Source organism: Chlorocebus sabaeus, chromosome 1 (assembly GCF_047675955.1).
Source record: "Chlorocebus sabaeus isolate Y175 chromosome 1, mChlSab1.0.hap1, whole genome shotgun sequence".
Taxonomy (NCBI): domain Eukaryota; kingdom Metazoa; phylum Chordata; class Mammalia; order Primates; family Cercopithecidae; genus Chlorocebus; species Chlorocebus sabaeus.
In genome coordinates, this window is record NC_132904.1 from 799,877 (window position 1) to 820,686 (window position 20,810).

Below are 20,810 nucleotides of genomic sequence, written 5' to 3' on the forward strand. Positions count from 1 at the left end.
TGGCTGGTGACCAGATGGCTGGTGACCAGTCAGGTCTCTGTCCCTCTTCCCAACTTTCAGGTCAGGAGAAAGCCTTGAGGCTCTGGTTCCTGACTCACTCTCCAGTTTATCTTACTCGACTTGATGTTTTGTTATTAAAAAATACCAGGCCGGGTGCGGTGGCTCATACCTGTAATCCCAGCACTTTAGGAGGCCGAGGTGGGCAGATCACCGGGTTAGGAGTTTGAGACCAGCCTGGCCAACATGTTGAAACCCTGTCTCTACTAAAAATACAAAAATTAGCCGGGTGTGGTGGCGCGTGCCTGTAATCCCAGCCACTCGGGAGGCAGAAGCACAAGAATCGCTTGAACCTGGGAGGCGGAGGTTGCAGTGAGCCAAGATTGCGCCACTGCACTCCAGCCTGGGTGACAGAGTGAGACTGTCTCAAAAAAACAAACAAACAAAAAAAACAAAACAAGAAGCAGGTTTCAGTCATTCTGAGGTAGACACTTTGTCACATTTTATCATCTGTGAAAGATGGTGCTCCTGAACCTGTGTTGTGACCTTATGTTGCCCCAGACCCCGACGCTGCGTGTCTGCTGTGCTGTTTCATTTTTATAATAACCTGCCGAGGAAGTTGGGCTCAGAGAGGTTAAGGGATATGTCTGAGACCACAAGACAAGCAAGTGACTGCATCTTTCAGACTGGAGCCCAAACTTAATCATGATTGTTTTATGGTTTAGGATGAGGTTTCCCAGCCATTCTCTCTGATCTGCACAAACCAAGGAGACAGGTATTACTGTTATCCTCCTCCTTTGTTAGTTTAGAATAATTGAAGTTCAACTCAACGTTTTAAAATTGCTAGAATAAAAAAGTAATTCTAGCCCAGTACTGAAACTAGCATTTTGAAGACTATCAGTCTGGGTCCTTTCAGGAGGGATAAACTTCACAGTGGGCACCTGCCAGGGGAGCTGGCGGGCTCACCTGCCCCACCGAGATAGGTGAGGGTGTGGAGCGAGTATTGCTGCTTGTTTCCTGTGGCCCTGGGTTAAGCCAGGAGTCCACATGCTGCCATGTGAGCAGCGGGACTGAGCACTGTGGCTTTCTCCTCGCGCTGGTGACTTCCGTCGCCCCTCCTCACGATGCTTACACATCGGGTGGTGTGCCCAGGAGAGTGCTCTGTGACATCCCTCGGGGACCCAGAGGTGATCGTGCATCGCCCTCACTGTCCAGTGGGCTCAGCTTGTAAAGGTGGGCCTAAGTTTCCCAGCACCCGGGAGCTCTAGAGCAGCTCTTTGTCTGGGGTCCTGCAGGAGCAGAGCCTGGTCAGCTCTTCTGGGAGAGAGCCTGTCTCCACCTCTGTCCCTGTCTCCGTCCCCGTCCCCGTCCCCCAAAACTCAGCCCAGTCGGGCTGTTGGTCCTCCCCGTCAGTTATTTTTTCCTTCGAGAGGTGCTTTGAGTGAGTAACAGGGAAGTCTCCGGAGGGAGGAGGAGGTCAAGCAGTATTTTTGGCTGTGGTTGTCCAAGGCGGCTTCCAGCGGGTGATGGAATCTGGGCTGGGTAGGAGGCACGGTGCTGGGGCTTCCCAGTGGAGGACCTCTGCTGCAGCCCGTGCTCCGCTGTGTGCGCTCTCCTGCACAAACAGGGCACGGAGAACGTGGCTGCTGGGACCCCTTGGGCACAGCAAGCAGGTAAGTGGGTCGGGGCGGGGGAGGGAGGAACGAACTTCATGGACGGGAGGCTGGAACCGGGTTGGGTCTGCTTTTATTTATATCGTCTGGTCTGTTAAATGATGTTAATTTGCTACTGACAAGGAACGGGCTTCTCATGAGCTCCTCGGAGTCCAGCGTCCAGCTGACTGGCTGACGGGCGATGCACCGTTCCCCAGAAATAGTGGCTGGTCTGTATTCTACACAGCCTGAGAGGTTGTCCATTGTAAGCGCCCCAGCCCTTCACAAGAAGGGGGCCAGAGCAGTTGGTGTGGCTGGGCTGTCTTCCCAGTCTGCGTTCCTTCACGCTGTGGCAGCAGAGTCTCCGTGAGACCCGGCCTCAAGGCCGCCTTTCCCGCTTGCCTCCACAGCCTGCTAGAGGCTGGCTCCGAGGGGCGCTCCATCACCTCTCAGGTGGGATAGGAATGCAGAATGTTCTTTTTCTTTTTTTTTGAGACGGAGTTTCACTCTGTCGCCCAGGCTGGAGTGCAGTGGCGTGATCTCGGCTCACTGCAAGCTCCGCCTCCCAGGTTCACGCCATTCTCCTGCCTCAGCCTCCTGAGTAGCTGGGACTACAGGTGCCCGCCACCGCGCCTGGCTAATTTTTTGTATTTTTAGTAGAGACGGGGTTTCACTGTGGTCTCGATCTCCTGACCTTGTGATCCACCCGCCTTGGCTTCCCAAAGTGCTGGGATTACAGGCGTGAGCCACCACGCCCGGCCAGTTACATGTTTTGAACCTGCTCTACCGTGATCCCTTGTGAGGGACTCAGGCAAACTGGGATGAGGCAGAGAAACAGAAGCCCTAGGGGCCATCGCGTGTGGGCCTTGTTTTCATGACTAGCTGATTTGCCCTAGAATGGCTGTGGAGTGGCAGATAATTTAGACTGTGTTCATCTGCCCAAATAAATAAACTGATTTCAAAGACAAGCTTGATGGTTGAAGGCAGGGTTTGCAAGTTCTATCACAGCAGGGCCCTCTGTGGGATTTTGGCTGGTCGGAGTGAGGCCCTGTGAGGGCCAGTTGGGCTGCACCTGCCCAGGGTTGTCCTGGGAGGGCAGAACTCTTGTTGCCAGGTGTTCTGGTGCCTGTTTTTGAAAGGGAAATAAAAAACTTGGATTCTGATGAGTACCAGGAGGTTAGAAGGGTTGTCCATGCTCAGCAGTGTCTGCAGCTGCACCTGCCTGGACCCGGCCACCCCTCTGCTGGAGGCCTGTCCGTTCTGCCTGCTGTACTGCTGCACTGCCCTCTGCCCTCCCCTCTCCCCTGCTTCTGCCCACCTGGGATAAAACCTCTTCCCCACCTTTTCTGTAGGTGACAAGGCTCTTGATGGCTATAGTAAAAAAAAGTACGTCTGCAAGTTGCTCTTCATCTTTCTCCTTGGTCATGACATTGACTTTGGACACATGGAGGCTGTGAACCTGCTGAGTTCAAACAGATACACGGAAAAGCAGATTGTGAGTATTGCTACAGGTGGAGGCGGTGGAGGACGGCCTGTGCCTGGCAGGACTGAGGCCCCGTGCCCGCGTGGGGTCGCCGCTTCCTTCTCTACCCGCCGCTTCCTTCTCTACCCACAGCTGGGGGGCTGAGGGCGGGAGGAGCAGGGCGAGCAGAGCAGGTGGTGCCTGGCAGTGGCCTGGGCTGTGAGAGTGGGGCTGAAGGGGCAGTAGTGTTTGGAAGGTCGGGAGCTCCCTGGTGGCATCTTCCTGGGAGCTGTGGGAGGCTGGGCACATCTTTAACCTGGGTGGTCAGTGATGGATTGGGTCTGGAGAAAACCACTGTTTCCCCCTGGGTGGGGAGGGTGTGACCTGTGAGGATGGCTGGGAAGAAGTGACAGTGACACGGGACTGGGGTTTGCCCTGGGTCGGTGGGGGTGGGGGGTCGGGGCAGCGTGAGGCTGTGACACAGGCAGATTAAAGAGTGGGAGGGAACAGGCAGCTGGGTTTCTGGAAACCACTGTAGCTAAAATCAGCCTGTCAGTGAAGGTTCCCTCCCATCTTAAGTCGAGGATAGTGTGATGCCTGGAACACTCAGACGCGTGGCCCACAGTGGAGTGAGTGGGACTGGGGGGTCCGGTTCCTGAGCGTCTGGCTCATGGCATCCTAGTCAGATGTGCCCCACAGGAACGCTACGGCATGAGAGCATCGTAGCGGAGGCATCCCGGTTCCACCGGAACAGACGTTTGCTGAGTCGTGAGAGCCGCAGCTCCCACAGCAGTGCCCTGGGTGCATGGGTGGTGCTGGGGCTGCTTCTGCGTCTGTGTGTCACTGCTTGTTGGGTGACTCGGGACCACAGGCGGAGTTGGATTGTCACGAGGTTTCTCTTCTCCTGTCTTTTGGAATGCAGGGCTACCTTTTCATCTCCGTGTTGGTGAACTCGAACAGTGAGCTGATCCGCCTGATCAACAACGCCATCAAGAATGACCTGGCCAGCCGCAACCCCACCTTCATGGGCCTGGCCCTGCACTGCATCGCCAGTGTGGGCAGCCGGGAGATGGCCGAGGCCTTTGCCGGGGAGATCCCTAAGGTCCTTGTAGCCGGGTATGTGCCGGGCTTCTGCCGAAGATGTGCTGCTTTCATGCCCAATGCATCAAATATGGAGCTGCTTAGCCTAGGAAATGTTTTACTCTCCCTGTCTTATGGGAGATGAGATGTAGCCTGAGGTCGGATCCAGAATTACAAGTTTAGGCTGGGTGTGGTGGCTCATGCCTCTAATCCCAGCACTGTGGGAGGCCAAGGTGGAAGAATCACTTGAGCCCAGGAGTTCAAGACCAGCCTGGACAACATAGGGAGATCCCATCCCTACAAACAGTTTAAAAAAATTAGCCAGGTGTGGTGGTGTGCTCCTGTCGTCCCAGCTACTTGGTAGGCTGAGGCAGGAGGATTGCTTGAGCCCAGGAGGTCAAGGCTACAGTGAGCTGTGTTCATGCCACTGCTCTCCAGCCTGGGCAACAGAGCGAGATCCTGTCTCCAAAACAAAAAGAGAATTACAAGTTTAGATTTCAGTAAAGTGCAGTCAGACTTTCCCTCTCCAGTACCACTGAGATTCAAAACAAATCAAAGAAGAATGCCCAAACCCTGCTGGCCAAACCAAGGAGAGGCTTCAGCCCCACAGGGCACCGGGTAGAACGACACATCTCGGGGCAGTTCCTCCTCGCGCCCTTTCCAAAGGGCTTCATGCGGAGAAGCTGAGCACCACACCGAAGTGCCCTTGGCCATGTCTTCCGTCCCTTGTTAATTTGGAGAGAAGCCTTGTGGGGCTGAGTCACCAGCTCTGGAAGAGCTTAAAGCAGCCCTGGGGTATCTGTGCCACAGGCAGGGCCCCCACCGGTGTGTTCCAGGATACCCTGTGGAGTTGGGAAACTGACGCCCTGCCCACATGGTGCCATCCAGCTGAGCTGGGCCTCAGACCACAGGAGACTGGGTGGACATCCACGCAGACTACACAGTGAGAACCGGAGAGAAGGTGGTGGGAAGGCGTGAGAGAAACAGGCCTAGACCCGGCATCTTAGCTGGGCCACATTGGCTTTGTGAGGGCACTGGGCCATGTCTTGGGGCATTTTTGGTTGTTAGAGTGGGTAGAGACCAGGGTGCTGCAGCCCACACCGCACAGGACGCCCCGTAACAGAGAATGAAGCAGCCTTCTGTCAGCTGCAAGGCAAGGAGGATGTCCCACAATAGAGAATGAGGCAGCCTCTTGTCAGCCGTGAGGCAAGGAGGAGCCCGCCTGGCAGGGAGACTGCAGCACAGTCCCGAGAAGACAGCTATTCAGAAGCACAAGAGCTCAGAGATGGATAACCCCGCAGCAGGATGGACAGGAGCAGAACTGGAGAACCGGGGGAGCAGGTGCAGGGCCTGAAGGCACCGTTGCTCCTCAGGCCATTCAGTCACAGGTGGCAGAGCACGTGGTGGGTGCCCTGAAAACAGGGTGTCCAAGATGGAAGGAAGGTGGCTTGAATAACCAGAGGACGCTGGTGCAGGAGAGGGAGGGTGGACTGGGGATCGGAGTCAGCCAGAAGGTCCAGTGGATTCTGCCTCAGGGCCACGGCCCCCTGGCCCTCCCTCTCCTCCTGCCCCCAGTGTTGTTGCTTGCCTGTTTGTTACCTGTTTCCTTCCTGGGCTCTGAGGTTTTTGTCCACAGCGGTGGCCGCTGTATACCCAGCATCTTGAACAGTACCAGGTCCCTAGTAGGTGCTTGGTGGGCGTCTGTGCGTGAGTGGCATGCAAGACAGGGCCACCCCTGAAGCGTGTGCAGATTGATGAAGTGGGGCATTTCCTGAACCGAGCACCTGCTGCAGGAGCCAGGGACAGAGGAGAGAGGAGCCAGGGACAGAGGAGAGAGGAGCCAGGGCGAGGAGGGGTCTCCAGGGGCCAGTGCATTGCGTCTGCAGCCGGAAGGGAGCAGGTGGCCCATGTTGTGGTGCTTGAGTGGGCCCATGGGGATGAAGGTGACAGGCAGGGTTCTCCTACCTCAGAGAGCTCAGGTAACATGGTGCCCATGGTACCTTCCTTGAAGAAAAGGGCCAGTTGTTGAAATCCGTCTAAGTGGTGGATGACTCAAAGTAACCTGCTCAGACTGGGCACAGTGGCTCACGCCTGTCATCCTAGCACTTCGGAAGGCCAAGGTGGCTGGTCCTGAGGTCAGGAGTTTTGAGACCAGCCTGGCCAACATGGTGAAACCCCGTCTCTACTAAAACTACAAAAATTAGCCAGGCGTGGTGGTGCTCTCTTGTAGTCCCAGCTACTCAGAAGGCTGAGGGAGGAGAATTGCTTGAACCTAGGAGGCGGAGGCTGCAATGAGCTGAGATCGCACCACTGCACGCCAGCCAGGGCAACAGAATAAGACTCTGTCTCAAAAGAAAAAAAAAAAAAAGAAAAAAAAAACCTGGGCGTGGTGGCTCATGCCTATAATCCCAGCACTTTGGGAGGCCGAGACAGGCAGATCACCTGAGGTCGGGAGTTCGAGACCATCTTGGCCAACATGGTGAAACCCCGTTTCTACTAAAAATACAAAAATTAGCTGGGTGTGGTGGCACCCTCCTGTAGTCCCATAGTCCCAGCTATTTGGGAGGCTGAGTGCAGGAGAATCGCTTGAACCTGGGAGGCGGAGGTTGCAGTGAGCCGAGAGTGCTCTGCTGTATTCCAGCCTGGTGAAAGAGTGAGATTCTGTCTCAAAAACAAAAACAAAAACAAAAAAACCATGCTCAGGAAGGAGGTGCTGTGGTTGGAGGACTGCTGGTGTGTGTGTCACCTAGAAATGGAAGGACAGAGTGGGTGCTGAGGAGGTCAGGTCATTCCTGGAGCCAGAGGTAGGGATGGGGGGCAGCAGCCAAGGCAGAAGAATGGGGGTGGTGTCTCTGCTGGGATGGATGGAGTTGATGGAAAGAGAACCACCGTGGAGATGCAGAGTAGCCGTGGGGTCCTTGGTCTCCCTCGTGTGAGCTGACACTGGAGAGTAGTAGTGGGGTCCTCGGTCTCCCTCGTGTGAGCCGACGCTGGAGAGTAGTGGTGGGGCCCCCGTCCCCCTTGTGTGAGCCGATGCCAGCTCTTGCGGATCCTCCTGCTCTGAGGAGCGTGGCGTGCTGGACGCCCTCCTGTGTCGGCATTCGTAGCCACAAGCATGGAACCTGATTGGTTCCTCTCTGTTGAAGGACTGCTAGGGGTCCTGAAGCTGCCTGGCAAGGACAGCCCTACTGGCTCCTGGTACACACCCCTGACGTGGCCTCGACCACACATCCACGTGGACGCACAGCAGGGTGTGTGCGGTTCCTGCTCTGGGCTGATCTTGTGAGGATGGGGTGAGCCGGAAGAGGGACACAATGCCTACTTCTCCTTTCAGGGGCCGTTTGCACCCAGAAGGGGAGTTTTTTACTCAAAGTAATTTTTCTTTGGAATAGTATGGGGGAGATTTAGGAATAAAAAAGCCAGAAGGTAAATGGTACAGGTCGTCTCTACACACTTTTCTTTCATGTGGAACAGTGGATCCAGCTGATTCTGTGAAGTGCTTGGAGAAGAGACTGGCCCTTTTTCAGCTGTATCTCCACAGCATCCACCCCAGGCTCCCTGTTGCCTTCCCAGCTGCTTAGCAGAGTCTAGTGGCAAGAGGGTGAAGGGGGATAAGCAGAGCATGGAACACGGCTGTGGCCTGAACAAGCGTGTTGGCAGCAGAGCAGGAGAGCCCATGGTCGGCTCCCTTCCCACCGTGTCTGCAGGGACCCGAAGCCCTTTGCTCCAGGGGCGAGGGCATGGGCGGCCCAGCCCACTGTTCAGGGTGGGGCGTGGTGGGGTGAAGGCGGGTGTGGGGCAGGGGAAGATCACCAAGCAAGCTCCATGGCGGTGCAGGGCCCTCCACACATTTCTGTTGTGATTGTGGATTAAGTTGTAACAATAACAAGAGAGCTATTGTTCAGACAACAAATGAGCAACATGAGCTGCGTGTGGTCGGCTGGTGGTTTTGGTGGTGAGAAGGTTGGCAGGGAGACCTTTGGAGCAGGGCCCACGTGTGCTGAGAACGCTGCTGCTGCCCCCGAGGTGGCCCTTGGTAGGCGGTCCTGAGTGCTGTCCTGGCCCCTGTGCCGGCCCCACCCCCGCATCTCCTGCTGGCTCTGGGGGTGCTCCGTGCAGCTCTGTGCTGTGCTCAGCCCGTTGGGAGTGACTCTGACGTCTGTCTTTCAGAGACACCATGGACAGCGTGAAGCAGAGTGCGGCCCTGTGCTTGCTGCGCCTGTACAGGACGTCCCCTGATCTTGTCCCCATGGGCGACTGGACGTCCCGAGTGGTGCACCTGCTCAATGACCAGCACTTGGTAAGCGCCCTTGGCCTCGGTTCTCCCCACTCCCCAGGTGACCTTTGGGATGGCCGTTGTGAAGACACCGTGGTGCACCTTCTCGGGATGCCCAGGAGAGGCTCTCGCAGTGGCTGCTGTGGCTGTGAGTGCCGAGGCCATGGCGGCCCTTCCTGGGGCTGGATGAGTAAGACTCCACCTCTGCTCATCCTGTGGCCAGGCACTGGCTGAAGCCCTTGTAGCACGGAGGCTCTGCAGACACCCACAACTGAGACACGTGTTTCCTGGAAACACCTGTCTAGTACGGGAAGCTCCTGCCTGGCGTCCTGGCTGCCTGTGCCCTCATCTAGGCTCCCATGCGCAGTCTCACTAATCCACATGCCTACTCCACGGGCCAGGCGCGGCGGTCATCCCCATGGTATAGGCATAGACCGGGGTGAAGGTTTGCAGCAATTTGGTGATGTGTATTCAGGTGCCGTGAGAGGCAGGTGTGGGGGAGGGGCTGCGCCAGCGTGTGAGCCCCAGGGGCTGGGGGGTCACAGAGCCGTCCACCGCATTCAGCAGGGGTGGATGTGGGCAGAGTGGGCTTGTCCTGCCTGAACTCTGCTGTATGAGTAAGAGGGTCAGAGTTGGCAGGAGTGGAAACATTTCCTGCTGTGTGGGGAGGCGTATGGGCCGGTCACGCATTCACAAGGACCCAGGATCGAGGGCCGAGAACGCCACTTTCCCGTGTTGCCATGAGCCCCATCCTGGTGGGGGAGCCTTTCAGACAGCGCTGCTGGAGATGTCGTCCACCATCCTGTGGACCCTGGGAGGTCGTGGGATTTTCCAGCTTTGCAGTCAAGGAGGCTGAAGCTCAGAAAAAGGAAGTGTCCTCTCACAGCCCCAGGCCTGTACCCGGAGTGAGCGTGCTGGGGCCTTGGGCGTCCAAGAGTGTGCGGGTGAAGCAGCTGTGTGGGAGCCGTGAGTCGGCAGGGCCTGGTCAGGAAGGCAGGCCCTGGGCTCCTGCTCCACATGGCAGCCGGGCACTGGGCTGCTGAGGGGCCGGGGCTGCCTGCTTTCCCCTGGGCCTTCTGCAGACAGGATCTGGGCACGCTCCGTGGGACTGGCCGGGGCTGCTGTCATTGCTCCTGCCTTGGAGGGAAGTTTCTGCGGCCATGCGGCCGTAGGGTCACCCTGAGTGCTTTTCAGGGTGGCAGGGCCTTGCCTTAGGTGGCCACGAGGACACCTCTCCTTGGATGCTGTATGATTCTGTGACCCCAGCTACTTGGTTTGCTTTTTGTATTTTTATGCATGTGGCTTTATTTCACCAGGCGCTTGAGTCAGCATCTTCTTGGTTAAAGGCAACAGAAACTCTTCCTGAAGGGGTGCCACAGCCAACACCAGGGTGGGCTCCCTGCTGACCAGCACTTTCCCATCTTACCTCTCCCAGCTTGTACGCCCACGCCCCCGGCAGGCTGTCTTTTGTGTGGCCATGGCTTTTGTCGAGTGCCTTCCACCTCTGACAGTGAAGGCCTGAGGCTTGGCTTCTCTGGTCTCAAGTCATGAGCCCCCAAGAAAGGTGTCATTTGCTCACTAGAGTGAGTGAGCTCCCCCATGTGTCCTTCAGGGAGGTCTTGTGGAGTGGGGCAGGAGGCGTGCGCAGGACCAGGTGGGTGAGGGTCAGAAGGTCGGCGGTCAGGCGTGCACCCAGACCTTGGGCATGGTGGGGAGGGTGGTGATGTGGCCTGAGTGCTGCATGGGCACCATGCTGAGCCTTGGGTCTTGTAGCCTGAGGGTGGCCTGATGGAGCAGACAGGTTGGAGTGGACAAGGACAGCAGACACCATGGAGAGAAGGGTTGGGGGGCCAGGCCAAGGGCTGGAGGCCACTGAGGAGACACTGAGGTCGCCGCGGCGCCAGCTGCCGCCACAGGGGTGGGGCCATGTGTCGCGTGCCTGAGTGTGCTCGAGAGGCCTCTTGCAGTCTCAGTGCAGGGGGAGGACATCCTAAGTGAGAGGCTGAGCTCAGTGCCCATGAGTGCCTGTCAGCCTGTCACAGGGGCGTTCTAGATGCGTGTTCCCTGGGGGAACACACCCTGGACATTCAGGAGTCCCGTGGGGAATGACTCTGCCCTCATGGAAGTTACATATACAGACCTGCAGTTTCTTACAAGTTCTTCATTGGATTTGGCAAAATCTGTTAGCACTTTGCTCACCGAGAAATACAGGAAGAAGACCAATCAGAGCCATTTCTTTCTTATAGCTTTCATGTTTTCCTTGCCAAGGTCACAGGCATAGCAGGTCTCTGAGGAGAGTGCCGTGCTATAGTAGCTGTACCCCAGCCAGTCTCAGGAGCCGTGGTGCAGGGCGAGCGGTGGGGGGACTGCATCAGTCATTCGAGTAGACATTTTCTTTGAGACAGAGTCTCGCTCTGTCGCCCAGGCTGGAGTGCAGTGGCACGATCTCAGCTCACTGCAAGCTCTGCCTCTCAGGTTCCCGCCATTCTCCTGCCTCACCCCGCTGAGTAGCTGGGACTACAGGCGCCTGCCACCTCACCTGGCTAATTTTTTGTATTTTTATAGAGACAGCGTTTCACCGTGTTAGCCAGGATGGTCTCCATCTCCTGACCTCGTGATCCGCCCGTCTCGGCCTCCCAAAGTGCTGGGATTACAGGCTTGAGCCACTGCACCCGGCGACATTTTCTTTGAGACAGAGTCTCGCTCATCACCCAGGCTAGAGTGCAGTGGTGCGATCTCAGCTCACTGCAAGCTCCACCTCCCGGGTTCAGGTGATTCTCCTGCCTCAGCTTGCTAAGTAACTGGGATTACAGGCGAGCGCCACCTCGCCCGGCTAATTTTTGTGTTTTTAGTAGAGATGGGGTTTCACCATGTTGGTCAGGCTGGTCTCGAACTCCTGACCTCAGGGCATCCGCCTGCCTTGGCCTCACAGAGTGCTGGGATTACAGTGTGAGCCACCGCTCCCGGCACAAGTAGACATTTCCTGAGCTCACTGTTTACATTTTCAGAGTGAATTGGTATCATTTATTTCATATTTTTGAAAAAAATTTATGGGAGAATGTCTTTACGTAATTGAAGTCTTTTTTCAAGAGATCTGAGTGACTGAATCCCTGGTGGCTGTCCTGGAGCAGTAACAGGCTGCCCGGTGCTTTATCCTGGAGTGGTAACAGACTGTCTGGTGCTGTGTCCTGGAGCGGTAACGGGCTGTCCGGTGCTGTGTCCTGTAGCGGTAACGGGCTGTCCGGTGCTGTGTCCTGGAGCGGTAACGGGCTGCCCGGTGCTGTGTCCTGGAGCGGTAACGGGCTGCCCGGTGCTGTGTCCTGGAGCGGTAACAGACTGCCCGGTGCTGTGTCCTGGAGCGGTAATAGGCTGCCCGATTCTGTGTCCTGGAGCGGTAACAGGTTGCCCGGTGCTGTGTCCTGGAGTGGTAACGGGCTGCTCGGTGCTGTGTCCTGGAGCAGTAACAGACTGTCCGGTGCTGTGTCCTGGAGCGGTAACGGGCTGCCCAGTGCTTGGGGAGGACCACTTGTGTCCTGGGACCCGAATCCGTTCTCACTGAGGCCAGGAGGAGCGGGGAGGGAAGACGTGCTGGGCCTGGTGGCCTCATCCAGTCTGTGGTGGTTCAGTGACTGCCAGGGCCACTTTCCAAAAAGGAGAATGGAAAAGGACTTCTCCAGTTGCTCTTTTCTACAGTCTCATTTCTGGGTTGTAAAGATTCAAATCAGTCTAAGGGTCGTGTCTCCCTCTGCGATGAACATGAGTGATTAAACCAGAGGCAGCAAGTGCAGATGACGATGGAGGCCAGGCCAGGAGAGGACAGCAGGCCAGGTGGCGTGTGCAGCCCACATGCTTGACCTGCATGGTGGATATGGCCCTCTGGCTCTTTGACGCTGGCAGGGATCTGGGCTAAGCATGACAGAACTTCCCAGTTTTTAAGGAGAAGCTGGAAGAAGAAAACCTACGTGTGCCGTCTTGGAGAACATTGTAGGTTTCTCGGGGTAGGCCTGAGGCCAGAGTAGCTGTGGGCTGCCAGTGTGCTGCTGGTTGGTTTCAGGTTTTGTTTGGAAGATGAGTTAACACAAGTGGTTAGCTTCAGTTGTTTTGACTGTCTGTTGTGTGTGTGTTTTCTTTCAGGGTGTGGTAACTGCAGCCACAAGTCTGATCACCACTTTAGCACAGAAGAACCCAGAAGAGTTTAAAACCTCCGTGTCTCTGGCTGTCTCCAGGCTAAGCAGGGTAAGTCTGTTTGTGGGGGAACAGAAGTCAGGGTGGGTTTTGTCTTGGTTATTTAATTATTAGCTTACTTGTAGAATGCAAGGTATTTGGTCAGTTTATAAATTCAGAGGTGAAAACCAACTTGGCTTCTCTGTCAACCTTCTTGTTAATTGAGAACTGTCCCGTCTGTAGAGAAACACAGCTCCCTGTTCCCATCGTGTGAGCAAGCACCCAACACCACGTGGGTGGAGGAGGGGCACCCAGGGGTCCTGTGGCCCCCACTGGGGAAGCATGGCTGGCGCTTCGTGGACCTACCATCTGGTGTGCACGCTAAAGCCTGCTGTTCAGCTTCCTGTTTTGAGTTTTATGCAGATGGACCTGCAGCACACGTTCTTTTGTTTTGTGTGCAGCTGTTATACATTCACATTTGATGCTTCATGGAATCGGCTGTGTGAATTGACCCCTGCAGTTTACCCGCTGTCCTGTTGAACATTTAGCTTCTTGTCCTCTGAGGCTGCTGTGCATCCTCCAGCATGAGCAGTCTGGGATGTCCCTCGGTTTCCATGTGCGTGAGGTGCTGCGAGTGTCTGCTGAGATGTGGCATGGCTCAGCTGGGGGCTGCAGCTCCTGAACCTGAGGAGGCGGGTGTTGCCAGACCAGCTTCCCCTGTGGTGCACCTGGCTCTCGCAGCAGCAGCAGGAGGCGCAGGCTGGCATGTGTGGTGTTAGTCCCTTGGGTTTTAGTCATCTGGGTGTATAGTAGGATCTCTGTGATTTTTTTTTTTTTTTTTTTTTTTGAGATGGAGTCTCACTTTGATGCCCAGGCTGGAGTGCAGTGGTGCAATCTCGGCTCACTGCCACCTCCGTCTCCTTGATTCAAGGGATTCTCCTGCCTCAGCCTCTGGAGTAGCTGGGACCACAGTCACCCGCTGCCACGCCTGGCTCATTTTTGTATTTTTAGTAGAGATGAGGTTTCACCATATTGGCCAGGCTGGTCTCGAACTCCTGACTTCAAGCAACCTACCTGCCTTGGCCTCCCAAACTGCTGGGATTACAGACATGAGCCACTGCACCTGGCCTCTTTGTGATTTAACTTTACATTTTCCTGATTATCAGTGAGGTTGAGCAACTTTGCCTGTTGATTGGCTATTTGGCTGTCTTGTTTTGTGAAGTGCCTAAGTCTTTTACCCATTTTTACCCTGGATTGTCCGTTTTTTGTGTTGAATATTTCGCCATTAAGGATGATGTCTGCTTTAGAATTCTGTTGTTGTTGATACTGTTCATCACATTAAAGAAGTTGCTTTATCTAGTTTGCCAAACAATTTTTATCATTAACTGGTAAAACCACTTGAACTTGGAGTTTTCTTTGTGGGAAACTTTCTTTTTTTTTTTGAGATGGGGTCTCGCTTTTGGTGCCCAGGCTGGAGTGCAATGGTACGATCTCGGCTCACTGCAACCTCCACCTCCCAAGTTCAAGCAATTCTCCTGCCTCAGTCTCCCAAGTAGCTGGGATTACAGGTACGCACCACCATGCCTGGCTAATTTTTTAGCAGAGACGGGGTTTTTCTATGTTGGTCAGGCTGGTTTCGAACTCCCGACCTCAGGCGATCTGCGCACCTTGGCCTCCCAAAGTGCTGGGATTACAGCTGTGAGCCACTGCACCTGGCCGGGAAACTTCCTTTTTTTGAGACGGAGTCTAACGTTGTCCCCGAGGCTGGAGTGCAGTGGTGCAATATCCGCTCACTGCAAGCTCCACCTCCCGGGTTCATGCCATTCTCCTGCCTAATCCTGTAGCTGGGACTACAGGCGCCCGCCACCACGCCTGGCTAATTGTTTTGTATTTTTAGTAGAGACGGGGTTTCACCGTGTTTGCCAGGATGGTCTCGATCTCCTGACCTAGTGATCCGCCCGCCTCGGCCTCCCAGAGTGCTGGGATTACAGGCGTGAGCCACCGCCCTGGCCCTGGCTGGGAAACTTTCTAATTATGAATTTAATTTATTTTATAAGTTGTGGAACTGTGCATGTTTTCTTTTTCTTTTTTTTTCTTTTTTGTTTTTGTTTTTTGAGTCGGAGTCTCACTCTGTTGCCCAGGCTGGAGTGCAGTGGCATGATCTCGGATTGCTGCAACCTCCACCCGGGTTCAAGCGGTTCTCCTACCTCAGCCTCCCGAGTAGCTGGGATTATAGGCCCTCGCCACCATGTCCAGTTGATTTTTGTATATTTTTGGTGGAGATAGGGTTTCACCACAGTGTCCAGGCTGGTCGCGAACTCCTGACCTCAAGTGATCCTGCCTGCCTTGGCCTCCCAAAGTGCTGGGGTTACAGGCAGGAGCCGCCACGTCCGGCCTCCTTTCCTCTGCTTTCTTTGGGTTAATTTGCTAGTCTCTGTTTATTATTTATTTATTTATTTATTTTTGAGACAGGGTCTTGCTTTGTCGCTCAGGCTGGAGTGCAGTGGCACGATCTCAGCTCACTGCAAGCTCCGCCTCCTAGGTTCGCACCATTCTGCCTCAGCCTCCCGAGTAGCTGGGACTACAGTTACCCACCACCACGCCTGGCTAATGTTTTGTATTTTTTAGTGGAGACAGGGTTTCACTGTGTTAGCCAGGATGGTCTCGATCTCCTGACCTCGTGATCTGCCCACCTCAGCCTCCCAAAGTGCTGGGATTACAGGTGTGAGCCACCGCGCCCAGCCTAGTCTCTTCTTAAACCCTTGAGATGAATTTTTGTTGCTTTTCTCTTTATATTTGTTTCAAATATGTACAGTTAAGGCTATATATTTCTCTCTCAGCCTGTGCTTAGCTATGTACATGTTTGAGAGACAGCTCATGTTGGCTGTGTCTCTGTCTCGGAAGTGCTGTGGTTCTTGCCTTTCCTGCTTTGTGTTTGTGCCCTTCAGCCCTGTCTTTGACAGACAGCCTAGAACTTGCCTCCCTGTAGCAGGAGTCTGTGACCCAAGTCTGGGCTGGCATCTTGCAGCTTAGGGCAGGAGTCAGGGTGAACTTTTCTAAATGGGTTCACTTATGGCCTAAAAGTGTCACACATGTGAGCTTTGTAGGAAGGGAGGAACTACACTGACCTCCCAGAAACAGGAGACACCAGGCTGTATGTCAGTGGAAATGTGAGGTGGTCGTGATTGTCACTTGTTCGTGAGGTTGACAGAGGATCTGCCAAGCCAAAGGCCGCATTGGACAAAGAGATGGGATGTGAATGAGGCGGGCAGCCTCCCTGCCTCAGCGAGCTCACCATCTGGGTTGACCTGTGGTCGGGGGGAACTGTGGGGTTGTGGGGAAGGGTCAGAGTGCCGGCTTCTGGGGGTGGGGGTGTGCTTCTTCCTTCTGAGGAGCCTAAAGCTCTCTCTTTCGTTTCATTCATGTTCTGGTCCACAAAGGAAAGACTGTAGTTTCAAATCCAGGTGCTATGGTGTCTTGTACCGAGTGAGGGTTGCCGCTCAGCTGCGGCAACGTGTTGCCAAGTGACAGCACAGCCCTCTCACAGCGAACCTGGGGGTACCAAACAGTGTCAGACGCTCCTGGCACATGAAACAAAACCATTTTTCCAGCTCAGGCATGACCCGAGGAGTGAGTATGGCTTTTCTTTGGGTCCCTGCAGCGGGGGCTCGTGCCCAGCAGCGTGTCTGATTGCCTTTGCTGTCTTACAGATCGTGACGTCCGCATCAACAGATCTTCAGGATTACACTTACTATTTTGTCCCGGCTCCCTGGCTGTCTGTCAAACTGCTGAGGCTGCTGCAGTGCTACCCACCCCCAGGTAACGCGCAGGCCGCGGCTCCTGAAGCTGCACCAGCGCCGGTCTGATTCCCTGTCTCAGATTTAAGTGGTTTGTTTATTATTTTAAGAAGTGTGTTACTAGCCCTGCCTCTTGATTCATCGACCTTTCTGCCAGTACTGCCATATGCGCTGGCTTTTGTGGAGCAATTATTGCAGAGCCTACAGTTTTGTTAGGGTTTGGGTCTATTGTGCTTTTATAGTATCAGATCTGTGCAGGTTTTCTTTGAGACGGAGTCTCCCTTTGTTGCCCAGGTTGGCGTGCAATGACGCGATCTCAGCTCACTGCAACCTCTGCCTCCTGGGTTCAAGCGATTCTCCCGCCTCATCCTCCTGAGTAGCTGGGATTACAGGCACCTGCCATCATACCCAGCTCACTTTTGCATTTTTGTAAAGACGGGATTTCACCATGTTGGCCAGTCTGGTCTTGAACTCCTGACCTCAGGTGACTGGCCTGCCTCGGCCTCCCAAAGTGCTGGGATTACAGAAGTGAGCCACTGTGCCCGGCCTTTCTCAGTTTTGTAAATGCTCCTGGCTGGGTACACAGATGTGAATGAACTCTATTAAAAATGCTCTCATGATGTATGGGTACAGCTGGGAGGGGCAGGGCGGGCTGTGGGCCACTGGAGCCTGGTGAGCACCATTCTGTCTTGCCCAGAAGACCCTGCAGTGCGAGGCCGCCTGACTGAGTGCCTGGAGACCATCCTGAACAAAGCCCAAGAACCACCCAAGTCAAAGAAAGTCCAGCACTCCAATGCGAAGAATGCCGTGCTCTTCGAGGCGATCAGCTTAATCATTCACCATGACAGGTGTGTCGGCTGCCTGTGGAGAGGACTTCATCTTGCGCACGCACACACGTTCCTTCTCGTTGGCATGAGACTGGGCTGATCATGTCTAGTTAGTTTGTCCACTCCACGGGCCTTCCCTTCGTCTTGCCTGTCTGCTCCCTGCTGGACCCTTTTCTTTCTGTGCAGCTCGGCTCGTCCTCCTCTGAGCTCACCATGAATTGCTTTGCTGACTGTGGTCTCATCCCCCAAAAGGGCCTTTTCCTCCTTCTTCTGAGCATCCCCACTCCTGACTCGCTTCTCGTGTCATGGAACGGAGAGGAGACGGGAATGGGGTAGGGGGTGTATGCACATGTCCTGTGACTTGGCTGGACGTAGAGCCATACTTGGTGGGTCCAGGGTCCCAGGGCAGTGCTGGAAACGGCTGTGCCCATCCACACAGCACAGAGGCACAGGGTGGGTGGCTGGCCACTCCACACAGCCTGGAGGGTCTGCCTCCTCTGCCCCCACCACACAGCCTGGAGCGTCTGCCTCCTCTGCCCCCACCACACAGCCCGGAGCGTCTGCCTCCTCTGCCCCCACCACACAGCCCGGAGCGTCTGCCTCCTCTGCCCCCACCACACAGCCCGGAGCGTCTGCCTCCTCTGCCCCCACCACACAGCCCGGAGCGTCTGCCTCCTCTGCCCCCACCACACAGCCCGGAGCGTCTGCCTCCTCTGCCCCCACACCTTTTCTGCTCAGTAGTTGTGGTGAACTGCATGTGGGCTGGCGTGGGTCTTGCGTGTGGTGCCGTGCTTTAGGGTCCTGTGAGAATGAGATTGCAGCTCCCACCAGGCTCCCGATAATGAGGAAACATGCCAGGCTGTGGGCAGACGCTCTCTACAGCTAGTGAACACCACCCATTTGCTACTACAGCATTTTTACAAATGATGAAAACTCAGTCTGAGAGTCAGACTTCAGAGCTGGGAGCTATTAAAAGTGAAATTTCCCATTTTGGAGAAAGCTCTGTTGTTACGTGAGGAGAACCACGTTCTGAAGGGACAGTAGAGTGAGTGGGGCAGCAGCCACGCTCCCGGCCTTCTCAGCCTTCTCCCTGCCCCGGGCTGGTGCCTCTGACTGAGACCCCATTGCCGGTCACAGCTTGACCGGCCTCCTGCGAGCCTCATGCAGATTGAGGCCCAGGAGGTGCTGGGAAGCTCCAGTGGATGCATGGGCTGCTGACTGTCCCTGGGGGGATGCACAGAATGGATGCAAAACGGACGTCAGGGGTAGGGGTGAGGTGCATCCGGCGAGGCTCCCGAGTTCCCACGTGAACTCCCAAGTCACCCACTTGCGGTGGCGGTGAGTGTGGTGTGACTTTGCTGTCTGCCATCTGGACCCGTCGGGGAACGCGGGCTGTGTCCAGTTTGTGTCGCACTTGCTGAGGAAACCGCCCCCCCCCCCACTTCCCCTCCCTCCACACAGTGAGCCGAACCTGCTCGTCCGTGCCTGCAACCAGCTGGGCCAGTTCCTGCAGCACCGCGAGACCAACCTGCGCTACCTGGCCCTGGAGAGCATGTGCACGCTGGCCAGCTCCGAGTTCTCCCACGAGGCTGTCAAGACACACATCGAGACTGTCATCAACGCCCTGAAGGCGAGTACCCTGTCCTCGGGGTCTGCTCACACCCTGCGCAGGTGCTGTGGGCCTTCCTGTGAAGGCTGGGGGGACGCAGTGCTTCCTGACTCCCCGCAGAGATGGAGGTGGTGGCTGGTGCTGCTGGCCTCTGCCTGTCACCTACTCTTGGGAGGTCACACCACAGTTGAGGGCCATGCTGCCTGGCGATGGCCAGGACGGCCCTGCTCTCTTGGTTAGGCTGAGCACACAAGTCCCTGGCAGCGCTTTCCCTGCTGGGGGCAGGTCCCCGTGTGCCATGCTGCACGTGCATAGTGCCAACAAGTAGAAATAGTTCTTCTTGGTAGAAAGATGAAATTTTTTCCCTTATCTCTGAGAAAATCCTCCTTTTGCAAAGGAAACTCACTTTATTTGGGGATTGAAATTTCAGAGTTGGAAGACCCAGTTGAGGTTGGCCATTGCCAGCCTTTGTGAGTCTCCAGAGCGACCCCGAGGGTTCGTTCCATGTAGGACGTGTCTGCCACGTCCTTAGTCACCGGTGTGCATGTGTTAGGAGGTGGGAGGTGGGGAGCTGCACGTCTCCCGTCTGGCTCAGCCTCAGGCTGTGGCAGGGCCGCTCCCAGCCCTCCACACGTCTGTGTGCAGCTCACGGGTGTTCTGGGTGGCGTGTAAGGGGCTCGTGGTGGGCGTTTGGTATTCTGGATTCTTCTTGGTCCTGGTTCGGTGTGTGTTTTAGTCAATCCCTATTGTCAGAAAGGCTGGACACTCATTTGCATATGGCCAGTGCTAGGGCTGGCGATGCCCACTCTCCTGCCCTTTGCTGGGAGCAGAGCTATGCAGACCTCGGGCTTTCTCATGCTGCAGAGCCTCTTGGGGGCTCATCAGCACGGGCTCCGGGGTGGGGCGTGAGAACCTGCCTTGGGGCAGCTCCACGGCAGTGCCGGAGGCAGCGGGTCTTCAGCTTCATGGGAGAGAGGCCTTAATAACCTGCACCAGGCAGTGCGCTTGGTCCTAGTGAAGCTGGCCTGTGCGGAGGGAGGCGCGGGCGAGCGGAGGGAACCCAGGCAGTGCGCTGGGACCTAGCGAAACCGGCCTGTGCAGTGGGAGGGCCCGGTGAGTAGGCGGAACTCTTTTCCGGGCCATCCAGACACATGCGGCCCGAGTGCGGGTCGGCTCCCTGGACCTGGATGTGTGTGTGTGAGGGAAGCTCAGAGTGGGCGTTGAGATGTGGTGCCGGGCCTGTCCCCAAGCCTGGGCCTTGCTCCTGTGGCCTCTTACTCTCTGCCTTGTTCCCCAGACCGAGCGGGACGTGAGCGTGCGGCAGCGGGCCGTGGACCTCCTCTATGCCATGTGCGACCGCAGCAACGCCCCACAGATCGTGGCCGAGATGCTGAGCTATCTGGAGACGGCCGACTACTCTATCCGAGAAGAGATTGTGAGTTCTGGTGGCCTCTGAGTCCTCTCCTGCCACAAGCATGAATCTCAGGGGCAGGATTTCCTTCGTGCTCTATGATTCTGTCCCACAGGGCTTGATTGAGAGCCCATGAGATGCTGGATACAAGGCTCCTCTGCCTCTGCATTTCAATCCACATTTTCAAGCTGGGTGTGGTGGCGCCTGTGGTCCCAGCTACTCCTGAGGCGGAGGCGGGAGGATCACCTGAGGCCAGGAGGTTGAGGCTGCCATGAGTCGAGATCATGTCACTGCACTACAGCCTGGGCAACACAGCGAGGCCCTGTCTTTATTTATTTATTTATTTATTTTTTTTGAGACGGAGTCTTGCTCTGTCGCCCAGGCTGGAGTGCAGTGGCCGGATCTCAGCTCACTGCAAGCTCCGCCTCCCGGGTTTACGCCATTCTCCTGCCTCAGCCTCCCGAGTAGCGGGGACTACAGGCGCCCGCCACCTCGCCCGGCTAGTTTTTTGTGTTTTTAGTAGAGACGGGGTTTC

The 20,810-nt window shown here is 55.8% G+C and overlaps 1 protein-coding gene across 3 annotated transcripts in view; it reads left to right on the forward strand.

Moving 5' to 3' along the window:
- Positions 1–20,810, forward strand: part of AP2A2 (adaptor related protein complex 2 subunit alpha 2) — a 91,222-nt gene that overhangs the window by 45,903 nt on the left and 24,509 nt on the right. The window contains exons 3-10 of one of the 3 annotated variants that reach the window (XM_007997935.3): positions 3,002–3,144; positions 4,034–4,227; positions 8,362–8,491; positions 12,602–12,703; positions 16,342–16,450; positions 17,126–17,276; positions 18,717–18,885; positions 20,162–20,299. In XM_007997935.3, coding sequence (XP_007996126.3) covers positions 3,002–3,144; positions 4,034–4,227; positions 8,362–8,491; positions 12,602–12,703; positions 16,342–16,450; positions 17,126–17,276; positions 18,717–18,885; positions 20,162–20,299 — 1,136 coding nt within the window. Of the gene's footprint in view, positions 1–3,001; positions 3,145–4,033; positions 4,228–8,361; positions 8,492–9,117; positions 9,373–12,601; positions 12,704–16,341; positions 16,451–17,125; positions 17,277–18,716; positions 18,886–20,161; positions 20,300–20,810 lie in introns of those variants that run through there. The other 2 variants (XM_007998011.3, XM_037998790.2) reach the window with 2 other exon arrangements.